At 38.4% G+C, this 19677-nt stretch overlaps 1 protein-coding gene and 1 long non-coding RNA gene across 2 annotated transcripts in view; both read left to right on the forward strand.

Annotated features, from left to right (window-relative positions):
• Positions 1-6968: 6968 nt before the first annotated feature.
• LOC128607090 (uncharacterized) lies at positions 6969-9530 on the forward strand. Its single transcript, XR_008385797.1, has 2 exons — positions 6969-7509; positions 8233-9530. It is a non-coding gene; the product is annotated as an uncharacterized LOC128607090 (long non-coding RNA).
• A 970-nt stretch (positions 9531-10500) lies between these two features.
• Positions 10501-19677, forward strand: part of nedd4a (NEDD4 E3 ubiquitin protein ligase a) — a 44517-nt gene continuing 35340 nt past the window's right edge. Inside the window, exons 1-4 of the mRNA XM_053623718.1 lie at positions 10501-10811; positions 12961-13034; positions 18565-18643; positions 18754-18792. Coding sequence (XP_053479693.1) covers positions 10755-10811; positions 12961-13034; positions 18565-18643; positions 18754-18792 — 249 coding nt within the window. The 5' untranslated portion in view covers positions 10501-10754. The remainder of the gene's footprint in view (positions 10812-12960; positions 13035-18564; positions 18644-18753; positions 18793-19677) is intronic.

Genomic DNA, 19677 nt, shown 5'->3' on the forward strand with positions numbered 1-19677 from the left:
ATAAAGCATACTGTATCTCCTTAAAAATACTTGGGACCACACTGATGTCTTAGTCTTTTATGGATTAGTTTTTGATTTAGGTTTGCAAGTTTAATATATTTCTTAATTAGTGTGACAGTACTCTTAATAATCTTAATCTTAAATGCCTCTCGTTGTTTAAATCATTATTAAAATTACAGTAGAAATGTAAAAGAAACATTTTTGCCAGCTGCATAATATGTAGCTTATATTTCATAAGGCTGAGCTTCAAGCTAGTGTGATGGTATGATGCTTTCATAGAAATTGCTGAATGAAATTCCAGTGGTTATTTGTAATTTTTACAGTGAAATATTTGATTGGTTCACAATATCCAACATATTTGATGTAATTTTTTCCCATAGATAAACACTGGTTTCCTGTGCCCTTTGAGAAACAATTTTATAATTATAGTTTTTGTCTGTAATTAGTACAACATAAACCTTTAAATTAGACAGTTATGAGCTGTAAAAAATACAGTAGACAAAGTGCAATCCCGTACAACTTAAAATGTTGATTCCGTATTTTTTACTGTAAAGTTCTGGCAACCACAGCTGCCGGTTTTTAACAGTAAATTCCACGTTTTGTTTTTTTACAGTGTATATTTTTGTGTATGATTTTTTGAAGGTATCTAGGCAGACTGTGTTCAGCTCTACAACAGGGTCAGTAACCTGGTCAAGAGGAGAAGCATGATGTTGGATCTTTTTATCTGGAAATGATTAGAGATACATAAGAGCATTGTCTTAATCATCTAATGCACAGGATCACAAATGCTGTAAATTTGCTTTAATATTCAACATTTCGGTCTCTCGCACCTATGCTGTAAATAAATGTGTATATATATATATATATATATATATATATATATATATATATATATATATAAACTAGAAATATACAAGCTATATATATATATATGTGTGTGTGTGCGTGTATGTATATATATATATATATATATATGTATATATATATATATATATATATATATATATATATATATATATATAGCGAGAGAGAGAGAGAGAGAGAGAGAGAGAGAGAGAGAGAGGCTAAAATGTTTGCTATTATTTCAAACATACAGTTGATAGTTTGGTTCCTTAAAGCACTAACTAAGGTTTTTGTTTGTTTTAGAGAACTTATGACAACATGGTTCTTTGTGGCACTGCTGTGAAGAACCCTTTCATATTTACTGAAAAAAACCTTGACACGTCCAATACTTATTTCCCCTGCTGTAACTCGATTGTGGCAGCGTGAGTACATACAGTGTACATACAGTGAATACCAAACACGAAACAACTTTATAACAGTTGAATCATTTCATGAATCATTTTGATGAATCATTATATTTCCTTGTTTTTAACTCTCACATGTGAGTTCTGCCACGTGAATATTATTCACACTTTCACACATGCAGTTTCAGGTCTCAACACAACCACCTCCTGTAAGAATAAAGCTGAAGATCATGTGACCTTTACGATCCATGAAGTTTTGGGGCTTTTTTTTTTCCTTTCTCCTCGCTCCTCCTGAAGTTGCGCAATATGCTACCTTTAAAAGTATGAAATGCTCGCTGAGCTGCTCAGAACAAAAGAGAAAGCAGGAACATGCCAGTGAGCAGGGTGAGGGACACGAATCGGGTGAGGGACACGAATCGGGTGAGGGACACGAATCGGGTGAGGGACATGTACGAGGAAGCTGATCCAGGACCAAAAAAAGCACACAGAGACAGAACTCTTATGAGGAACCCAGATGTTCTCTTCAGAATATATCAAAATAAAAATCTCCACGTGCTGCTCTTTAACCCGACAAACAATGAGGAGTGGATGAGGGTGATTCGGAACCGGTTTCCAGATAGAATAACTGTTCAGCTGACCCAGAAACCTCAGGCAAATGGTCGTTCATCAACTATAAACATGTTTGGTCCTCTGGACGGGCTTAAACATGTCTGTGAGCAGTTTGATCAGCTCTTCAACGAGGTCCAGGACAACATTACATAGAGAAGCAGAACAGAGCAACATAGCGGCTGAGCTTACGGAACTCAGACAGAGAATCGAGAAGCTGGAAATTGAAAATCGCAATGCTTCGGAATCAGTTGGTATGTGCGCTAAACACTACACGTCCTACTGAGGTACAGGAGAATGGTGTGTGTGTGTGTGTGTGTGTGTAAACTCTGACCTGTTTCAGTCTAATCATTTATTCTTTATTGACGTGTGTAAGATATTGTACGTTTAGATCCATTTAGTAATATTTCTGCACATTACAGCAAAACTACAGTGAGCACAAAGGTGGTGTCGGTATATACACACACCAAAGCACAAATTGAGGAATATACAGGGTGTCTGAAAAATCAAGACCAATCGGAAATATGATTACTGGAATAAAGTTTGTTGGACGCTCGATATTCGCGGATATGCGGAAATTAAGGGACCGTCTCTAAAGTTACATACGACATTGTTATACACGTTTCTAACTTCAATAGCATTTGAAGGGAATGACTTACAGTCATATAACCAACTGTAAAGTGTTCATCTAGGTGTCAGGTATGACGCACACCTTTTTAGATTTTTGATATTTATTCAAATAAGCGATTAAATCATGTGTACATTAGATATGAATTTCATTACCGAATGGGCTCATACACAAAATATACCATTATTTAAAGCTCAATAGCATTTGAAGGGAATGATGTACAGTCACACATCCAACTGTAAAGTGCTCATCTAAATGTCAGGTATGAGACACACCTTTTAGATTTTTGATATTTAACCCTACAATGCATGAACCAAAAAAAAATTTCCATGAATGCATAAAGGGGGTCAAAATGACTCGTACTGCATTGAATGGTTCTCTTCAAAAAATAGATGTCCTATGAATGAAATTATATATATATATATATATATATATATATATATATATATATATATATATACACACATATATACATATATATATATATATATATATATATGCTATTCATGCACACACACAAACACACACACACACACACACACATATATATATATATATATATATATATATATATATATATATATATATATATATATATATATATATATATCAAATCCTATTGAGCTTTAAATTATGATATATTTTGTGTATGGGCCTATTCAGTAATGAAATACATGTTATTTAATAGTTTATTTTAACAAATATCAAAAATCTAAAAGATGTGCATTATACCTGACACCTAGATGAACACTTTACAGTTGGTTGTGTGACTGTACATCATTCCCTTCAAATGTTATTGAGCTTTAAATCATGGTATATTTTGTGTATGAGCCCATGCAGTAATGAAATGCATGGCAATATTTATATATGATTTAATCGCTTATTTTGTTAAAATATCAAAAATCTAAGAGGTGTGCATTATACCTGACACCTAGATGAACACTTTACAGTTGGTTATATGACTGTAAGTCATTCCCTTCAAATGCTATTGAAGTTAGAAACGTGTTTAACAATGTCGTATGTATCTTTAGAGACGGTCCCTTAATTTCCGCATATCCGCAAATATCGAGCGTCCAACGTCAAACCAACTTTGTTCCAGTAATATGTTGATCAATGGGAGATATGTTGAGCAAAATCTGCAAAAGCATGATACAGCACCTGAGAAAGAGAGATAGCAGAGAGATAGCCACAATATTACATTCTTAAAAAGAAAGACCGCACTGTCAAGCTCAGGAACACCAAAAGGCCCGGAAGACCATGGAAAACAAGAGTTGTGGATGACAGAAGAATTCGAGAACACCCTCCAGGAGGTAGCCGTATTTGTGTTAAAGTCAACAATCAAGAGAATCCTTCACTGGAATCCACAGAGTGTTTGCTACAAGACGTACACCATTGGTAAGGCTTGAAAACAGGAAGACCAAATTAGAGTTCTGGAACAACATCCTGTGGACAAATGAGACAAAAATCCACAAATGAAGGGAAGAGAAGAGAATGGAGAAGGGAAGGAACTGCTCAGGATCTGAAGCATGATCGTGGGCATTCACGGCTGCCGATGGAGTCTGGTTCACTTGTATTTATTGATGAATTGCCCTGAGAACGAGCAGGAAGTGAAGACAGCAGCCTGGCAGAGCATCTGGTGATGTCTATGGGTTCCAGACTCCAGGCAGTCACCGACTGCAACAGATTTGCAACCAAGTATTAAAAATGATGACGTAATGCCTGATTATGTTACTTTGTCCAATTACTTTTGGTTCATTAAAAAGAAGGACCACATCTAAACAGTGCTGTGATTCCTACACCGTTCACCTGATTCGGATGAAAATGCCCTCAAATTAAAGCTGAGATTCACTTTGAGCTGAGATTATTTCATTTCAACTCCAATACACTGTAGTAAATAACGATAACTTCGATGTCCAAATATTTACGGCCCCGACTGTTTATACACATTGTAATGAAATGTTTTTGTAAAATAAAAAATGTTTTTTTTTTTATTTTTTTATTTTATTATCACAGGCTGAGGTCCAAACCCGAGGACAGTGATGCACTGGTCTCCATTCATCACTACAGTGGAAGAGGATAAAGTTAAACACACAGTCTCCTCCAAAAGTACTGGAACAACAAGGCTAATTGTTTGTGCTATACACTCAGGACATTTGGGTTTAAGTGGACGGAGGGGAGCCGTGGATGGAGCGGAGGAAGGAGAGAGAGGAGGAGAAGAAAGAGAGAGTGCGAGAGAGAGACAGAGAGAGAACGTGAAGCAGCTTGCCGCACCAGGTGATCCTCTGCTAGACGCCAGAATCATCACACGTTACCCTCCAATTCAACTCGCCTTCTCTCCATCCACTGCTGACACTTGACCACGCTCGCAACATGGTTTCTTTCTCTTTTTCTTTTCTTTTTTTTTCATGAAATACAAAATTGTGGTATTGGCTATGCTCAGTGCTTGTGCACATATTTCTGTACATTAAATCAAAACGATAGTGAACACAGAGGTGGCGCTGTTTCGTACACACACTTTCTTCTTCCACCCTCAGTAACTGTGATCGCTACACTCTTCCTCTAGGGTTCTTTATACAGCTTCTTCTCGAATTAGGGTTTTCCATTAACTAGCAGGTTTGTATTTCAGTTTCTTGTTAAATCTAGTCTAAAAGAGGACTTGTGGCCCCTTAATGAATCACTTAACGGATCATTTAATGAATCACTTAACGGATCATTTAATGAATCAATAAACGGATCATTTAATGAATCACTTAACGGGTCATTTAATGAATCACTTAACGGATCATTTAATGAATCACTTAACGGATCATTTAATGAATCACTAAAGGGATCATTTAATGAATCACTTAACGGGTCATTTAATGAATCACTTAACGGATCATTTAATGAATCACTTAACGGATCATTTAATGAATCACTTAACGGATCATTTAATGAATCACTAAACGGATCATTTAATGAATAACTAAACGGATCATTTAATGAATCACTTAACGGGTCATTTAATGAATCACTTAACGGATCATTTAATGAATCACTTAACGGGTCATTTAATGAATCACTTAACGGATCATTTAATAGATCACTTAACGGATCATTTAATGAATCACTTAACGGATCATTTAATGAATCATTTAACGGATCATTTAATGAATCATTGTATGAATATTTAGCTTCTCAGCGTAAAGAGTGAACGGGCTTCGAGCAGGTTTGTACAATATTTCTGTGTATGATTTTTTGAAGGTATCTAGGCAGACTGTGTTCAGCTCTACAACAGGGTCAGTAACCTGGTGAAGAGGAGAAGCATGATGTTGGATCCTTTTATCTGGAAATGATTAGAGATACATAAGAGCATTGTTTTAATCATGTAATGCACTTACTGGATCACACTTACTGGATACTTACTGTAAATTTGCTTTAATATTCGACATTTCGGTCTTTCCCACCGGTTGTGAGAACTTATGCTGTAAATATATATATAAACTACAAATATACTATATATATATATATATATATATATATATATATATATATATATATATATATATATATATATATGTATGTATGTATATGTATATATATATATGTGTGTGTGTGTGTATATATACACACAGAGAGAGAGAGAGAGAGAGAGAGAGTATGTTCATAAATTTTGATGTTCCTCAAAATAATCGAGATTTCATTAGATTGAAAACTTCCACATCTGTTTCGTAATCCTAGAGACTGTAGACAAATTAGTTGTAATATTTATTTCATGAACACCAATAATATCAGCAGAATGGAGGGTGGTGGCGGTTTAATTATTAATAATTATATTTAGAGTTGTCTATTTAATATCTGGTTAATACAATCGTTCAAACTGTTTATTCAGATGGCTGAACTCACCCTGTAGCTGGATCCACTTACCCCTACACTCTTAAAAATAAAGGTTCTTTAATGGTTCATTACACCATCGTGGGTTCTGCAAAGAACCTTCTTCTAGTCAAGAACCATTTTTATTGCACTGTATAGGGTTCTTGAGTTGATCTGTATGGTTCTTTGGAGATTAAAGAAGTTCTTTAGGGTTTATTATAGGTTCTTCAGAGCAGTGTATTGGGTCTTCAAGGTATCATCCCTTGAAGCAGGTTCAAGTAAACCTGGTTCTTTGTGGGACTGGGAAAGGTTCTCCTGGACTTGGAATCCTGGACACATCCAGAACTTGCATTAGTTTCATTTCTGTCTCACAAAAACGGCTCATCTTACCCCACCCTCTCCTGTTCCACAAGTAGGGTGTGTGTTTTTATTTTTCAGGTGATTTCTCAGGGGAATATTCTTCATCATTTCACATATGCAATTTGGGGTGATAACATGTTGAAATGTACCTTTATTTCTTTTCCAAGTCGGAACAGATAATCACATGTATTAAAAAAAAAAAAAAAGTCTCCTGTAATAGTCATAACGATTTTCCCCTTTAAGATCATGTGACATGTCGAGTCCACTGAGTTTCGTTTTCCTTTCCTCCCTCCTCATGAAGTTGCGCAACATTTTTCCATTAAAAGCCTGAGATCTCAGTGAGCCTGCTGAAAGGAGGAACATGGCAGAGAATCGGGTGAGGGACATGTACGAGGGAGTAGACCCAGGTGAAATGACTGAACAAGAGAAAAAAGCGCACATAGCGAGAACTCTTCGTGAAAACCCAGATGTTCTGTTTAGAATATATTGCCAAGGCAGACTGCATATGGTCCTCTTGAGGCCAACTAACCCTGGGGAGTGGACGAGGGTGATTCTGAGCAGGATCACAACCAACCTGTCTTTTCAGATGACTAAGAAACGTGGCGTAAACGACATCTTCAAAATCACCATGTCTGGTACTCAAGAGGAGCTTGGACATTTCTGTGATGATTTTGATCAGCTCTATGTCGAGGTCATGACAAACAGCCAGGATGGAGGAGCAGCAGCACAGAGGAACCCAGAGGATGATGTTGAGGAGCTCAGAGCGAGAATCAAAGAGCTGGAGCTGGAGAACAAGAAGCTTCAGAAGCGGTAGATGTGAGTTCAAACCAGGATGTGTCCTAGTGAGCTACTGGGAAATAGTGCGTTAGTGAACTCTGACCTGGTTCTGATGTGAAACCATGAGAAAATATTAAATACATCATTACAACTCATCATTATATCTCCTTAAATCTTTATAAATTCACTCGAATTTGTGATTATTATTATTATTATTATTATTATTATTATTATTATTATTTTGTGTGATTATTTACTGCAGTTAAAACTATTGCTATAGCATTTTTTTTTTCTGTTGAGGCCAGGTGACTAGTACATGCCCATTTAGGAAGGGGAAGTGTTCCTCAGCGGTTCTTTAAAGGTTCTACATGGAACCATTTCTAGTTTTCACATAACGTCTAACAAACTACACGTTTAAACCATCACCAAATAAAGCGAATAGTCTTAACTTTCAATAGCTGTACAGGTATTTCTATCCTTTTCTCTGAAATAACAAACATTCCTCTAGCACAAGCGCTTTTATTTAGCTCACGGCTTGATTTTTCACTTTAATGTGATTTTGTTTTGTACGCATTAGAAAATTTATTAATATTTCTGTCCATTGGTGAACATAGATTTGGTGTCGTTTCATACGCACACTTCTTTGGATAGTTACAGGTTCTTTACTGCCTTAAATGGAGAATATAGTACAGATATGTATGTATACATTGTGTATAGTGGATAGAATATAATGTCATCCTTTTTTGTTTTTGTTTTTATTAGGTCCAAATCCAAGCCCCATGTACCTACCGCTGGTCTCCTTTCATCGCTGCAGTGGGAGTGGATGAAGTTGTGTATAAATATATTATTAGAACTATATTATTAACTGTCATTTTCAAAATCCCTACACCGAATACTGAAAAATCTCCTACGCATACCAGATCATCTGATACGTATACTTCATCCTTTTATTTCTAGAAGTGACGAATATTCATTTAGCTAAGACTCAGCACTAGATTCCCAGATAGCAGACTAACACTGAATCAACATTGAATCAACACTGAATCAACACTGAATCAATACTGAATCAACACTGAATCAACATTGAATCAACATTGAATCAATACTGGATCAACGTTAATGCATCAACCATATTATCATTGAGTCAGTGTTGAAATTTGAAATGAGATTTTTTTATCAGATTTGCACACTGAAACAACGAAAAACAGATCAAGACGGACAAAATATATATCAATATTTGTTCAACTACATGGAAGGGTCATGAGGTCACAAAATGAACAGGATTCATCCTATGAGGAGCACAAATATGCTCACTAAATTTCATGGAAACGCATCCAGTTGATTTGCGTTGTGTTGAATGAGGGGACATTAAATCTAAGCCCCACCAGTGGGGAAATGAAGCTGACCAGAAAATCAACACTGATTCACTGTTTGTCTTCTCAACACTGAATCAACACTGAATCAACACTGATTCACTGTTTGTCTTCTCAACACTGAATCAACACTGAATCAACACTGATTCACTGTTTGTCTTCTCAACGCTGAATCAACACTGATTCACTGTTTGTCTTCTCAACACTGAATCAACACTGATTCACTGTTTGTCTTCTCAACACTGAATCAACACTGATTCACTGTTTGTCTTCTCAACACTGAATCAACACTGACTCAACACTGATTCACTGTTTGTCTTTTCAACACTGAAAAGCTAATTAATTATCAACGTTGATTCAATATTATTTAGTATTGAATATTCAATCTCAACCAAAATGATGATTCTGATGGAATTTCAACATTGAATCAATGTCACCTTGCTATCTGGGTTTAAACTGACTCATGCATTATGTATATGTTTGTTTGTTTGTTTGTTTGTTTGCTATAAAGTCTTAACAACCTTCATGCTGTTATATCACCTAGAAATAGAATTAAAACCTCCATTTTATTTATTTCATTGTATTTTAGAATATATTTTCCAAGTACTTTTTCTTACATTTAATGAATATTTAATAACATTTAATGTTTATTTTAATAAACAGTTAATAAAGTGACTTTTATAACGATTTTACAGACCTTTCTTTCAATCAACTCTACACGTCAGTAACTGCCAAATTGTTTTTGTTTTTATTTTTGTGCATGTACACGCATTTGGCCAGTAGATGGCGCCATCAGTAAGTATTTGCCACCTTTGAACTTTTCCACATTTTCTATTGTTAAACCCAAGACCTGAAATGGATTTAACTGAGATTATATGTTCAGTATTTGCCTTCCATAACACATTTTGTCAGTAGTTGACTTCATGGCGCTTAGTTTTAAGCCCCAAATGGCATAATATAGACTAGATCATTATTTTTTTCAATCTTTCATTTCAATTCAACAAGACGATTATATTTTAGAAGAGGATTACTGAAATCATTTGACAGAAACTTTATTGGACATCCCTGGAGTTTAGTAACAATTATTTATTAGAAGCATTAGAAAAGACTCACCGTCATTGTGGCTTTCCTCCGGGTTCTCTGGTTTCCTCCCAAAAACATTCCAATCCACGTGGATTGGCTATGCTAACGTGTTCTTACTGTAGGTGTTGATGTACTGGGGTTCTCTCCGGATCCACAGCGACCGTGATCGGTATAAAGCGCTTACTGAAGATAAATAAGTGAATGACTATTGATATTATCGTATATAAACTTAAATATCTAACACCGTACCACATCATATAAATCCACACCTTACATCCTCATCTGTGTATTATTAACATATGCAGTAAAAGTCCCTGTGAATGATCTGTTGCTATAGAAACGATAAGGTATGAGAACACGCACATTAATATATATATATATATATATTTTATATATATTATATATATTTTTTAATAAGTTAGAATTATAAATAAATCAGACTGGTTAGACTTCCATAAAATATATATATATATATATATATATATATATATATATATATATATATATATATATATATATATATATATATATATATATAATTTTAATTTTAAAAAAAGAAAGAAAAAGAAAAAAGGTTTAGTTGGATGGATGCAAACTGGCAACCCTGTCCAGCGCGCGTGGTATGAGGAAGGGGCGTGGTTAACTGGGAGTGGGCGTGGCGAGCGGAAGGAAGGACAGGAAGAAGAAGATGGCACCGTTGTTACTACGACACGTCTGATGATTGAAGCCCCAGATTGAACCCGAGCTACAGCAGGAGCTACAGTGACGCGCTTCTGGCGGATTATTTAGTGCGTTTGTTGCGGATATCAGTGTTCACTCGGGCGGAATATGAATAATAACATGGCTGGACTTGTAGCGGAAATCCGAGGACTTCATGTCGAAGAGGTAAAGAGCGTCAGCTGAATGTTACACTGTAACCGACATGTTATCTTTATCTTTATCTTCATCTTCATCATCATCATCATCATCATCATGTCACCCGCACTGTGGGTTAAATCATCTCCGTTTAATCCAGAAATCCACCTGAATAGCTGCTTAGCAACAATAAGAGGGCACAAACTTAACTACATGCCTGATATTACCTGGTCAGGAAGGAGGTGTGATGGAATGGATCTTCTTCCATTTTAACTCTTTCACTCCTGATCACTACACACTGGGGTTCAGGAGTCCTCAAATCCGGTGTTACAGCCGCAGCATCTCACCCTTTTAAAGGGTGTACTTACTAATGCACACTCTCCCATGCCATAGAGAGAGAGAGAGAGAGAGAGAGAGAGAGAAGGGGAGATAAGCAAATACTCTAAACACTGTGCCAACAATCTAATGAAATCCTTTATTTAAAAAGACAGAACTTTTAGAACTTATCTCTATATCATTACACCAGCAGAAGAATTGCGGAAACAATACGCTTAAATGAGTCTCGGCAAAAACCATGGCATGGGATAGTTTAAATAATAATAACAGTAATAATGATCGGAATAGTGATGATGATGATGATGATGATAATAGGAATAGTGATAATTATGATGATGAGATATTAACAATAGGAATTGCGATATTGATGATGACATTAATAATAATCATAATAATAGGAATAACGATGATGATGAAATGCTGATAATAACAGTAATAATAATAGAAAAAATGATAATTATGATGATAAGGTAGTAGTAGTAATAATAATAGAAATAACGATGATGATGATGATAACTTCAATAATAATACATTTACATTTACGTTTATTCACTTAGCAGACGCTTTTATCCAAAGCCACTTACAAATGAGAAGAATACCAGCCAAGCGATATATCAAGCAGAGAACAATACAAGTAGTGCTACCGTACAAGATCCATTGATTGACTTCCAGAAGAAATAATAATCATCATAATAACAATAATAATACCTTAATATCTTGAGTATCAGCTGATATCTGTACATAGGTGATGGGGGGGGTTTTTTTTTCTTTAACTAAGCATTATAACATTTTTTTTTCTTTAAAAAATGCTTTTTGTAAAACCCTCCGTCTTTTTTGTTAGTATTTCTCTTACATGCCGAATATAATAGTGAACTTGGGTTTCATATCAGTGCCATCTCTAATAATAATAACAATAATAGCGATAACAGCAGCATTAACACTACTACTATTACTACAACTACTACAGATGATGATGATGATGATGATGATGATGAAGTACACAGTACGGGTAAGTCCCGGGGGTCAGTACTGCTCGGGGTGACTGAATGACTCGTCATGGCGCTCTTTAGTACAGCGCAGGTGTGTTAATCCGTGACTGAAAGAGCTTCTCCGTTTAGCCGGTGTGTGACATAAGGGCTAACAGTTTGTTTCTGCCGAGTGTCCATTGTTCACACGCCACCTGCAGTCGATCCATCATCTCTCCTGTAGCGCAGCTCAGCTTCTTCATCAGTTTAACCAACATGCGCCTTATGATCTCCTCATTCGTCACGTCATCCGTCAGTATCACCCGTTACCCAGCGTCAATCCGTTTACGAGTCGCTGTGCGTGAGCGGTTACTGTAGAAACGATAACGCGTTAGATATAAACCTGTTAGATGAGTTATCTTCTGACCAATCAGAACGCAGGATTTGTTCAGCCATGCTGCTGCGGTGTAAAAGTATGCAGGTTCGATATATCATTTTACCGTAATATCAGTGATGTATCATAGCGACGTCCTCCACTACCGAGAGATCGCTTGCACCGTTTTGTGTGTTTTGCGGTAACAGCTTTACGTGTATAGGAAATGAGTGCGTACGTCATTTACAGTAGTTTACTAACGCGTTAGTTTCAGTTATAAGTTAAGTCGACTTGTTTTTTTATCGTGACGCCGTTCACTTTCTCGCTCTCGGGTCACTCGGGTTTTGTGGTTGTGAGTCACGAGGCGAGTGATCACCAGTTTACACTCGCACAATTCGCTGACTGAGAAACCCAGTGCGTTGGATTGCTGCCAGATGTTTCAGGAAGCTTAAGTCATCCTCTTGTGGCTTATTGTTGTTGTTGTTTCTTCCCCCCCCCCCGACAGGACGAAAGCAGGATCTTAAGAGTAAAAGTCGTCGCTGGGATTGGACTGGCTAAGAAGGATATTCTTGGTGCAAGGTGAGTTTCCTTTCTGATATATTCACGTATTCTGATCACTGACGACGTTTACATGGACAGCAGTAATGTAATTATTGACCTTATTCTGAATAAGACAATATTCTGATTAAGGTGTTTACATGAGTCGCTTTTAGAATACTCCTTTCATGTTCCTGTTTTACGTGTTATAGAACATAGATGGATTAACGTCACACGTCATTACGTCACCACGACACGCCCGTCCGACGTTCCCTCCAGAATTTCACGTATCGACATTCAGTTGGTCTTCGTTATGGAACCGTATACGGTTTTGGGTGTTTTTATTTTTAATTTTACGAAAGCTTCAAGTGCGGTTAATTATTTGTCGTGCTGTACGTGCAAATAGACGACTGCTTGAAGCCGTGGGCTGCGTCCCAAACCGCGTACTTACCGTCTATAAAGTAGCTGATATACATGTATTTCTACTGTATAGTAGGCAAGTACACGGTTTGGGACGCAAATTATTATTTATTATTTATTTTAAGGGGTACCTATTCTATTCCTTAGTCTGCTTCTTCTTCAGGTCTTGAGTCTATGGCAGCACGTAGAACCGTATGTAGGAAAGTTCTGAAGTTTGGCACACAAATAGGGGGCAGTTTGAACTGTTACCACAGCAAATTTCATGTCGCCTTCTCAAACCCTCTAGCGCCACCAACCGGTCAAAATTGCACTCACGTTCATGCTGGTAGCTTTTGTGTTTTATTTCCACATATGGGTAATGGGAACAAATTCATATGAGATATTTTTAAGACCCAACATTGTTTTTAACTAAACTTTTTTAAGAAGCAAATTAATCCAAAAAAAAGGAATTACTGTAATTTTTTTTTTTAGCTAACAATCTTTTTCAGGTAGCACATTTTTAACTACATTTATAACTAACAAATTGGTCATACTTTTTTTTTTTTCTGTAACAATTTTTATGTAAGAAAGTCATAATAGTTTAGTGTGTTTTTTTTCCCCCTCTAGTGATAAAAAGATTTGACCTTTTATCTTAATAATTAGAGCCAGCATCCACCATCCGATTCATTTAAAAACCGCTCTGTCGTTGATTATTTCCCTCTAGCACATGATACGGTGTTTTATTCTTTTGGAAACGTTATTCCACCCCCGTGTTTATCCTCCTCATTGGTTTGTTCTTGCTCGCTCCATGTGTTTTGACAACATGAACCCAGGATCAGATGATGAACGCATCTCACGTGAGCATACGGAGGACTCACTCCTTCCACCAGTCCCAGCACAGGGCTTTCTCCAGATCTCTGAAGAACGACACTTAGTAGGAAGCCTGGATCTAAGAACTTGGATTACAAATGACATATTGGATCTGTCTGGTTTTACGCGATGTATGTGTGTGGTGTTGCGCAAGCACTTTATATCAGTTTTGTACAGATGTTTATGGCTCTGCACGCAGGATTCATGGTTTTTTTCCCCCCTCTGCCCATTTTTTTCTCCCCAATACCCTCCACCAGCCAGCTCTCTCCCGTCATACCAGGGAGGGTGAAGGCGGACACGCGATTCCTCTGAGACACGTGAAACCAGTCAAGCACATCTTTTCAAACTGCTGCGTCACAGGGCAGCATAACTCCTAGGGCTGGGCGATATATCGATATAATATTGATATCGTGATAAATGATTACACGATACACTTTTCTGAGATGGTTGTTATGGTGATGTGTTTCTTCCGTTTTTTAATAATGACACATTTAAACGTCCTGAACGGATGCCGTCGATTTTTTTTAAAAACGTAGTCTTATTTGTCTTTGTAGGCGTTAAAGAAACATATCATCGCTCAGTTTGACAGTTTTTTAGTTTGTTTGTTTGTTTGTTTGTTTATTTCACTACTGTTCTGCAGACGGTTTATCAGCTCAGTTAATCCGTCCCTCCGGGATTTCGCGGTTTTGCAATCGTAGATTCCGCAAGAAATCCCGCAATATTCACAGGAACTCGCAGGTTTAGAAAACCGACGCAGATTCGGGCCGAGACGCGTCACGTGACGTCGAGCATGAGTACGGCTGAAAGGTCTCGTTTACCAACAAACATCACTGCAAAAGACAGAACAATTTCGCGCGATTGCGATTTCGCCAGTTCGAGTAGTTTTCCGAAGAAAAGGAAAAACGATCACCAAAAACGATTTGAAATCCCGTATGGACTGATTAATATATCGTGATACGCATGGTGTATCGTCGATATACGATACGTCCGCGTATCGCGATATAATATTTTTCTCGTATCGCCCAGCCGTACTAACTCGCCATCCGCCCTCTTCTGCATACGTGACCTCACGTGACGCCCACGACCGGCTAGTGTTGCTGTGATCGAGCGCGGCTTGTTCTGCGCCGTCGGTTCTCAGCCGCTCGGGTGCCATTACTTTTAAATCTGTACCTTTAAACCCAGTTTGTTCTTAGTGGCCAGCCTGCTGATGCTATATAATAACCTGTGATCTTGTAATAGGGTAAATAAACGAATAACGGTGTTATTTTATTATAAATAAATGAACTTCATAACTTTAAACGAGTTTAAGAACGCGATGCGCGAAATCCTCGGATGACTCGATATCACCTGACGCTGACTTAGCGATTAGTCGTCACACACACACACGTGCCTGCGTGCTTCAGTAGTGTGATAACACGCGGCGTCTCGAAATCTGCTTCACGTCACGTCACAAATACAATTACATCACACGTCACAAATAAAGTTACATCACACGTCACAAATAAAGTTACATCACACGTCACAAATACAATTACATCACACGTCACAAATAAAGTTACATCACACGTCACAAATACAATTACATCACACGTCACAAATACAATTACATCACACGTCACAAATAAAGTTACATCACACGTCACAAATACAATTACATCACACGTCACAAATACAATTACATCACACGTCACAAATAAAGTTACATCACACGTCACAAATACAATTACATCACACGTCACAAATACAATTACATCACACGTCACAAATAAAGTTACATCACACGTCACAAATACAATTACATCACACGTCACAAATACAATTACATCACACGTCACAAATACAATTACATCACACGTCACAAATAAAGTTACATCACACGTCACATCACACGTCACAAATAAAGTTACATCACACGTCACAAATAAAGTTACATCACACGTCACAAATACAATTACATCACACGTCACAAATATAATTACATCACACGTCACAAATAAAGTTACATCACACGTCAAATACAATTACATCACACGTCACAAATAAAGTTACATCACACGTCACAAATATAATTACATCACACGTCACAAATAAAGTTACATCACACGTCACAAATAAAGTTACATCACACGTCACAAATACAATTACATCACACGTCACAAATACAATTACATCACACGTCACAAATACAATTACATCACACGTCACAAATAAAGTTACATCACACGTCACAAATACAATTACATCACACGTCACAAATAAAGTTACATCACACGTCACATACAATTACATCACACGTCACATACAATTACATCACACGTCACAAATAAAGTTACATCACACGTCACAAAGTTACATCACACGTCACAAATACAATTACATCACACGTCACAAATAAAGTTACATCACACGTCACAAATAAAGTTACATCACACGTCACAAATAAAGTTACATCACACGTCACAAATACAATTACATCACACGTCACAAATACAATTACATCACACGTCACAAATATAATTACATCACACGTCACAAGTTCCAGTGGTTTTTTTTCTTTCTTTCTTTCTTTCTTTCTTGCAGCACTTTCAGCTGCAGTGTTTTCTCTCCCTCCCGTGCGGCGTCCTCTGCTCCATCGTGCGGCGTCCTCTGCTCCGTCGTGCGGCGTCCTCTGCTCCATCGTGCGGCGTCCTCTGCTCCGTCGTGCGGCGTCCTCTGCTCCGTCGTGCGGCGTCCTCTGCTCCATCGTGCGGCGTCCTCTGCTCCGTCGTGCAGTTATATGGACGCGGCGCATGGTGAAGCAGATGTGGACGAAGAGTGCAGCTGCTCTGAATAAGCTGATGATTGGTGTAAAGTCAGCGTTCTGTAGCCAGTGTACTGTAGCGCGTTGTTCAGAAGAGCCGAGGAGTAATCGGGTCATGCTCCCAATCTGATTTGCAGTCTGGGTTTTACGCTCGCTCGACTTCCTGCGTGATGCCCGTAAACATTCACTGTCAGCTTTGCGATTTCCCGTCCTGACCTCCGGTGACCTGAAAGCGGAACCCCGGCGTCCTGTAACGGGCGGCGTTTATCAGTAGACGTTCGTATCGGTGTCTTTGAGGGCGTCTCGGTGCTCGTGCCGTGTGCATGGGTCCAGACAGTAAACACCCACTCCAGCTGGATGCACACACTAGTAACTGATGAGCTTTAACGCCATGTGGAAACGCCGATTTGTATTACACTGTTTATCCTCGGCCGAAAGGATCACACGCGTTCTGGCTAAAACATTTCGGGCAAGTAGCCCGCTCCGGAGGCCGCGTTTAAGCCGTGCGAGTGTGTACGGCTTTCAGCACCTTTTATAGTGTGTTTAGGTCGAGCGTGAGGCTGTAGAGTAGAAACTCGGCCCACGCTGTGTTACGCAATGCACTGGGATGATCTTGTGATCCATTTGACATTCTCTGTATTTTTATACAACATTCTATTCTTTATTATTATTATTATTATTATTATTATTAAGTATTAAACATTTACTTTTTTGTTTGTTTATGCATTTGTTTTGCTTTTAATATTAAATACAAAACATGAGAAATATCAAAAAAAATTGTGAATCACTAGGTTTATTTTATTATTTTTAAGTATCTTTTTATTTTTTTTATTCCGAAACTAATTGTGTGTGTATTTTGTTTTTAGTTTTTTTTTTTTTTTTAAATTTTGCATTTAAAGGTGCACTTAGTTACAGTCTCGTTTTGATTCAGAGATGTAGAATTATTTATAAGACGTACGGTAAACGCGGTAAAGCGACAGTTCCTCGGATCATTCACATGACGTGTGCGGTGCATTTCCTCTTTCGCAACTTTAGTTCCTGTGTACTACTTGACTCGGGAAGTGGGGGTGGGGGGTTATAAAAACTTATCCTGTCATATTAGGCGCAGTGGTGGTTTAGCGGTTAGGGGGCAGTGGTGGTTTAACGGTTAAGGTTCTGGGTTACTCATCGGAAGGTCGGGGGTTCATGCCCCAGCTCTGCCAAGCTGCCACTGTTGAGCCCTTGAGCAAGGCCCTTAACCCTCTCTGCTCCAGGGGGCGCTGTATCATGGCTGACCCTGCGCTCTGACCCCAACTTCCTGACATGCTGGGATATGCGAAGACAAGAATTTCACTCTGCTGTAATGTATATGTGATTAATAAAGACTCGTTATCATTATATACAACAAAAAAAATCATTCAGATGGTTGGAGTGTATGGAGCGTGTCAGCCGAAGCATGAGTGTGTGTGTGTGTGTGTGTGTGCTGTATAGATTTCCTCTGACTCTTCTCGTTCTTCTCTGCAGCGACCCGTACACGAGACTTTCTCTGTACGACCCCGTTACCGGAGAACTGGTCAGCCTTCAAACTAAAACCATCAAAAAGGTGAGAGCCGATTTATACTCGCACGCCGAGACAACCTTCAGTTCCTGTTCACCTTCGTCTAATCGTTCTCTCTCTCTCTCTCTCTGTCTCGCACGTGTGCGCGCGCTTAGACGCTGGATCCAAAGTGGAACGAGGAATTCTTCTTCAAAGTAAGTAACGCTCTTTGCATTGTAAGAGTTAGTAGCCTGGTAACCGTGGTAACGGACCCCAGTGACTCATGAAAAACCAGCGTTCGTGTATCGATGCACGCTAGGATTCCTGCACGTGAAGATAATTGAGCTTTTAAACGTGTCGCCTGATGTGACGTCCCGCACGAAGGGCAGGTCAGTCGTACTCCGCGTCAAGATCGTTCTAGAAACGGCGCTCGAGGGGGCGGGGCGCCGTGTGCTGCTGCTGCGGTTAGCACGTGTCGTGGCTTGTGTACCACTTAATAAGGTATAACACGAAAAGAAATTTAAAAAAAAAAACGGTGTAGTTCTCTTCAGCGAGCACTGAGCACCGAGACATGCTGAGAGCACGGAAGTAGCGGAGACGTCTCTGAACGTCCCAGGATGCGATGCGGATACAGACCGCGGAGACTCGGCCAGTTTATGATCGCATGTTAATTATGAAGATTAATATGCGGATTTATGCTCGTGCACTGCGAAAAGATTAAACCCGGAGTCGGTTTTCTCAGATCGTCTAACGTAAGACGGAGAGTCAGACCTGACCTCGGATCAGATCTCGGCGTACGAACAGGAAGAGAAGAGAAGAGAAGAGAAGCTCGCAGCCGTGTACTGATTATAATCTCGCAGCGAGGTTTTAGCGCGATTTGCCTTCGTACTCTTATCTCTTCTCTTACACACACACACACACACACACACACAAGATAAAGTAAACAGGGCCTGGTTAAATGTTAAACCGAACACTGTTAGGAGGCGTGTTAATGAGGCTCGATGGTGCTGCTGGAGTTGTGCCTGGTTTTTGACCGGGCCATTGGGCAGGTTATGGCTAATAATAATTCACTGTAATGATCGTAACTTTTTATTGCCTCA

This window comes from Ictalurus furcatus, chromosome 4, assembly GCF_023375685.1.
Source record: "Ictalurus furcatus strain D&B chromosome 4, Billie_1.0, whole genome shotgun sequence".
NCBI classification, from domain to species: domain Eukaryota; kingdom Metazoa; phylum Chordata; class Actinopteri; order Siluriformes; family Ictaluridae; genus Ictalurus; species Ictalurus furcatus.